The sequence below is a fragment of the Camelina sativa genome, chromosome 20, assembly GCF_000633955.1.
Source record: "Camelina sativa cultivar DH55 chromosome 20, Cs, whole genome shotgun sequence".
Taxonomy (NCBI): Eukaryota; Viridiplantae; Streptophyta; class Magnoliopsida; order Brassicales; family Brassicaceae; genus Camelina; species Camelina sativa.
The window spans coordinates 17,170,633-17,175,631 of record NC_025704.1 but is presented as its reverse complement, the minus strand read 5'-3'; the positions used below and the strand labels follow the sequence as shown (position 1 = coordinate 17,175,631).

General features: G+C 39.4%; 3 protein-coding genes across 3 annotated transcripts in view; 2 read left to right on the top strand and 1 right to left on the bottom strand.

Moving 5' to 3' along the window:
- On the top strand, positions 7-1,399 carry LOC104771047 (rhomboid-like protein 11, chloroplastic). Its single transcript, XM_010495525.1, has 6 exons — positions 7-141; positions 259-344; positions 466-506; positions 584-750; positions 850-912; positions 1,079-1,399. The coding sequence occupies exons 1-6, from the start codon at positions 121-123 to the stop codon at positions 1,262-1,264; spliced, it is 564 nt and encodes a 187-aa protein (XP_010493827.2). The 5' UTR covers positions 7-120; the 3' UTR covers positions 1,265-1,399.
- On the top strand, positions 1,784-3,316 carry LOC104771048 (rhomboid-like protein 11, chloroplastic). The gene is made up of 6 exons (XM_010495526.2): positions 1,784-2,271; positions 2,370-2,455; positions 2,544-2,584; positions 2,672-2,838; positions 2,920-2,982; positions 3,097-3,316. Exons 1-6 carry the CDS (start codon positions 1,930-1,932, stop codon positions 3,292-3,294), a joined length of 897 nt encoding a protein of 298 aa, XP_010493828.1. The 5' UTR covers positions 1,784-1,929; the 3' UTR covers positions 3,295-3,316.
- Positions 3,373-4,999, bottom strand: part of LOC104772604 (pentatricopeptide repeat-containing protein At5g25630-like) — a 2,847-nt gene continuing 1,220 nt past the window's right edge. The window contains exons 2-3 of the mRNA XM_019241897.1: positions 4,441-4,998; positions 3,373-4,365 (exon numbers count right to left, since the gene is read on the bottom strand). Coding sequence (XP_019097442.1) covers positions 3,592-4,365; positions 4,441-4,998 — 1,332 coding nt within the window. The 3' untranslated portion in view covers positions 3,373-3,591. The remainder of the gene's footprint in view (positions 4,366-4,440; position 4,999) is intronic.

Here is a 4,999-nt window from a genome sequence, read left to right as displayed (position 1 = left end):
GACATTACGCGGCCACAATATGATGATGAATTTAGTAAGGCAAAAGAAGACAAACAAAAACCACAAAAGCAAGGAGCAAATGGCATATTTTGGATCATACTTATCAATCTTGGCATATATATGGCTGATCACTTCTTTCAGGTATTTTTGAACTTGCTGCTGCTGTGGTTTGTTAGAAATGAATTTATTGGTAGTTTTGGAAAACAATTGATTGGAAAACTTAGGGTTGACATTGTCTTCTTTATTTCAAAAAAATAGGTTCGCGGGATCAAATCTTTATATTTGTATCACAATTTTCCGGCATGGTACCAGTTTGTGACTGCAACGTTCTGTCATGCTAACTGGTGAGAGAGAGAGAGAGAGCTGCCTGCCTATGTCGCTTTCTTTAAGTTTTTTCCTCTCCCTGATGTTGTTTCCTGATGATTCTTAAGTGTTTTTTTTTTTGTCTGTATATATAATTTCTAGGAAGCATCTCTCCAGCAATCTTTTTTTCTTGTACATCTTTGGTGAGAGTTCAAGATTTTTCACTTAGTTAGACTCTCTAGCTAATCGACTTAGAGCTCTAATGGTGTGGGTTTAACAGGAAAGCTTGTTGAAGAAGAAGAAGGAAACTTTGGTTTGTGGCTGTCCTACTTGTTCACTGGTGTTGGAGCTAACCTTGTTTCCTGGTTAGTTTTACCGAGAAATGCTGTTTCTGTTGGTGCCTCGGGAGCTGTTTTTGGGTTATTTGCTATCAGTGTCCTTGTCAAGGTACTCCATATTAATTTTTTTCCTTCTCTCCTTCTATCTCCCTGTGAATCATCAACCTCCTCTCAGTTATATATATGTTTTGCTAAACTTATTTTGTAGATGTCTTGGGATTGGAGGAAAATCCTTGAAGTTCTTATATTGGGTCAGTTCGTTATTGAGAGGGTAAAGATTCCTGCTTAAAAAGTATTCCTATTTTCTTATGTGTTTATTTATTTATACAACATTGTATATGTTTGATACTGTAACAACAAGTCGTGATGTGATTAGAAGTTCTTACAATTCAGGGCACGGTAACTAAATTTGTTTTAGTTCATTGATTCTCTCATAGGTAATGGAAGCAGCTCAGGCTTCGGCTGGATTATCAGGAACTATATATGGTGGCTATTCTTTACAGACTGTTAATCACATTGCTCATCTCTCTGGTGCTCTCGTTGGCGTTGTCTTAGTTTGGCTTCTCAGCAAATTTCCTTCGGAACCTGTAGATCATCAAGTTAAAAAATCCCCCCTAAAATGAGGAGACAACTTTTCTTGTACTTAAGGAAACATATACTATCTCGCCAGTGAATGCATGGCAGATGAAACGATCGATAGATTGACAAAATATATCCTTGTAAAACTGAAGAATGGGCACTAAACCGGGTTCTCTGTCCCTATTATCAGACATAAAAAAAAAAAAGAAAAAAAGTTTTAGTAGATGAATATCATGGCCCGTAGGTATGATTCATATGAACCTATCTTCCATTGAAACTCTATTCAATACGCCACCAGTCTATCAACATCACACTCTCGGATACTGCACGTTGTCCTTGAACGGTACTGGTAGTTACCAGGTGTTATGTTCCAAATGCACCTTATTAACTGTGTACTTGCTTTGACTAGTGAAATGTCATCCTAAATAATATGGGCTGACAAGCCGATGCATTAAAGCCTTTCCTGAAACTATATATATGTATGTGGGTGTAGTTGTTGTTGAACTTACTTTTGATTTATATAATCTTTAGATCTTACCTTTTTATTTATATAGATGATCTTAGATCTAACTTTTACTTTATATTAAACTGGTCTCAAACTTAGAACAAATAGGAATTTTAAATTTCAAATCTTTAAAAAGACAAATTATTGTAATTTTTTGAAGAACAAAGTAGTCCGAGTGGTGAATCAAAGATTTGAGTGTCTCAAATGTCTCAGCTTCACGGTCACTATCTCTCCCTCCCACACTCTTCTCTTCGTTCAAGATTCCCTTCTTCACCCTCCTTACATCTCTACCGTGCAGCTTTTTCGTCAACCAACCGGCCTCCCCTCTCTCTCTCTCTCAACTCAACTAAACCCACCGTCTCTTGTCCTCTCACCGTCGTCAGATCTCGTTTCAGCGAACCCGGTGAGGATTCTTTTTCAGATATTACGCCACAATATGAATTGAGTAAGACACAAGACAAACAGAAACCACAAAAGCTAGCGAATGGCATATTCTTGATCATACTTACCAATCTTGCCATATTTATGGCTGAACACTTCTATCAGGTATTTGAACTTGTTGTGGCTTGTATCTAATCAGGTTGCTTCTATATTTCAAGATGTGTCATTTGGTTTTTTTTTTGTATGTTCTTTATTCAAAATAGGTTCGCTGGATCAAATCTTTGTATTTGTATAGTGATTTTCCGGTATGGTATCAGTTTGTGACCGCAGCGTTCTGTCATGCTAACTGGTGAGAGAGCTCTCTTCGCTTTCTTTTTTGCTTCATCTACTTATTTCTCTCCTCCTTGATGTTGACATTTTTGTATATATAATTCTAGGAACCATCTCTCCAGCAATCTTTTTTTCTTGTACATCTTTGGTGAGAGTTCAGGATTTTACTCGTAAGATAAGTTTATCGAATGCAGAGATAATGGGTAATGAGACTCGTTCTGTGGCTACATAACAGGAAAGATTGTTGAAGAAGAAATAGGATCCTTTGGTTTGTGGATGTCCTACTTGTATACTGGTCTTGGAGCTAATTTGGTTTCGTGGTTAGTTTTACCGTCAAAGTCAGCTTCTGCTGGAGCCTCGGGAGCTGTTTGTGGGTTATTTCTGATCAGTGTCTTCCTCAAGGTACTAATAGTTATCTTCTATACTTGTTACAAAATGCTTGTAAATCATATCAGAAGGACATCTTTAAACCTGATTTTGTAGATGTCTCGGGATTGGAGGAAATTCCTTGAAGTTCTTATATTGGGTCAGTTCGTTTTGAAGAAGGTAAGAACCTCGCTCAACATTTACACACATCATCATTGTGGTTATAGTCCCATTGATTTAGTGGGAGTTGTGTGTTTCTTTAGTCCCATTTCATCAGTTCATTGATTCTTACAGGTATATGAAGCAGCTCAGGGTTCAGCTGGACTATTAGAAACTATATTTGGTGGCTTTACATCAGTGATAGTTGTTCGGACTCTCAAACCCATTGCACAGTTCTCGGGTGCTCTTGTTGGTGTTCTCTTACTTTGGCTTCTCAGCAAATTTCCCTCAGAACCTGTGGTTCAACAAGTTAAAAAAATCCTACAAAAGTGAGGTAATAATAGAATGCAAAGCTGATAAAACTATTTCTTTTGCAGCAGAGTTGTGTAATTGCTTTGTCTATCTTACTGCTCATTAAGAGGTTTTTATTTATTTCTCCAAATCTATGAGTCTGAAAGTTATTGAAAACAGCAGAACTGTACAATACATTTTCTTTTATACAAGATCATTCAGCTGCAATGTACATAGAGTGAGAGTTCTCAAAGTATTTGACTCTGAAGTTTCAACAGAAGAATAATTGGAAAACCAAATTCTCTGGATTCAGTTCAGCCAAAGCCGGTTTGGTTTGTTTCAGTTCAAGAACACTGTACAAGAATGTACAAATTGTCCACTGATCCCAAACTGCGCTTGGGACTGCTTCTGGCATATGATTGGCACTCGAGCTCCAAGTTTGCAAGCAGAGAGATTCATAGCTTTTGCAGTTGGAAGCTCTCGTTTCCCTAGTGGGATCTGCAAGAGATTAAAACTACCAGATGACTGTTTCTGGTACAGCTTCTCCAACTTTGCGATCTCTATGTCCTTACATTTCAATGCATTGATCGCTTTGTTTGACTCATCAGTGAGTCCCGCGACAAGCCAAGCTTCTGCTAAGAGCAAGAAGGTTGAATTCTCAGGCTTCACACCAAACCCTCTCATCATCTGCAAAACCTCTTCTGCTTTCCATGGTTGCTTCACCTCTAGGTAACCCCACATTAATGTCTCAAATGTCTTAATATTCGGCGAAACCCCAAACTTGCACATCTTGTTGAAAACCCTCATTGCATCATCCATACTTCCGCTGCTGCACCACCCGCTGATCACCGTGGTGAAGATCACAACGTTGGGCCTGGATTCAACTATCAAAGTCTCAAGAAGTTCCTCAGCTTTCTTGTGCTCTTTTGCTCTAACGTACCCTTTGGCTAAAATGCTGTAAGCGTGAGCGTCTGGTTTGACTCCTGCTTTAACCATTTCTTCAAACACTTGTGCAGCTTTCTCCATGTATCCAGCTGAGCTCCAAGCGTTCATCACGGTACTGTACGTGATTACATCTGCCTTCACCTTACACTCCTTCATCAAGGTAAGAACCTGCACTTTTCATTCTTTTTATTACCAATCAAGCTCCTCATCAATGGACATTAGATAAAAGTGTTAAGTTTTTACCTCATCGATGCCATCACGGTCCATGACCTCAACAAAGCCTTTGATCAAGGAATTGAATACCACAAGGTTCGCTTCAACTCTCATTTCCTTCATTCTCCTCACAAACCTCAAACCATCTCTCACTCTCCCTTCTCTGCAGTACCCTCCCACCACAATCCCACATGTTCTTCCGTTCGGTTTAGCTTTCTCTTTCATAACCATCTTCTCGACCACCTCACTCTCAGCTCTCACAGTCTCTCCTTTCTGCACATAACAAGTTGCAATCGTGTTATAAGTCACCGTGTCCGGCCTAACTCCACACTCTTCCATCTTACGCACCACCTCCCACGCTTCCTCCACCTTCTTCTTCTTGCACCACGCTTGCACCAGCACATTGAACGTCCTTATATTCGGTCTAACATCAACATTCTTCTCCTCCAACATACGATCAAGCAACTCAGATGATCTCTCAGGCTTGCCTGCGATCCCATACCCTTTGATCAAAGTGTTGTAAGTGCTCGTGGTCGGATTAAGACCAAGCTCTTTCATTTTCAACAGAGCCTGCACCGCGTCTTCCATG

Excerpts from the sequence above, each read along its gene's own strand:
- LOC104771047 (XM_010495525.1), top strand. The coding sequence starts at position 121 with ATGGCTGATCACTTCTTTCAG. Across the intron at positions 142-258 it reads TGGCTGATCACTTCTTTCAG|GTTCGCGGGATCAAATCTTT; the intron begins GTATTTTTGAAC and ends TCAAAAAAATAG. Across the intron at positions 345-465 it reads ACGTTCTGTCATGCTAACTG|GAAGCATCTCTCCAGCAATC; the intron begins GTGAGAGAGAGA and ends TATAATTTCTAG.
- LOC104771048 (XM_010495526.2), top strand. The coding sequence starts at position 1,930 with ATGTCTCAGCTTCACGGTCACTATCTCTCCCTCCCACACTCTTCTCTT. Across the intron at positions 2,272-2,369 it reads TGGCTGAACACTTCTATCAG|GTTCGCTGGATCAAATCTTT; the intron begins GTATTTGAACTT and ends TATTCAAAATAG. Across the intron at positions 2,839-2,919 it reads TGATCAGTGTCTTCCTCAAG|ATGTCTCGGGATTGGAGGAA; the intron begins GTACTAATAGTT and ends CTGATTTTGTAG.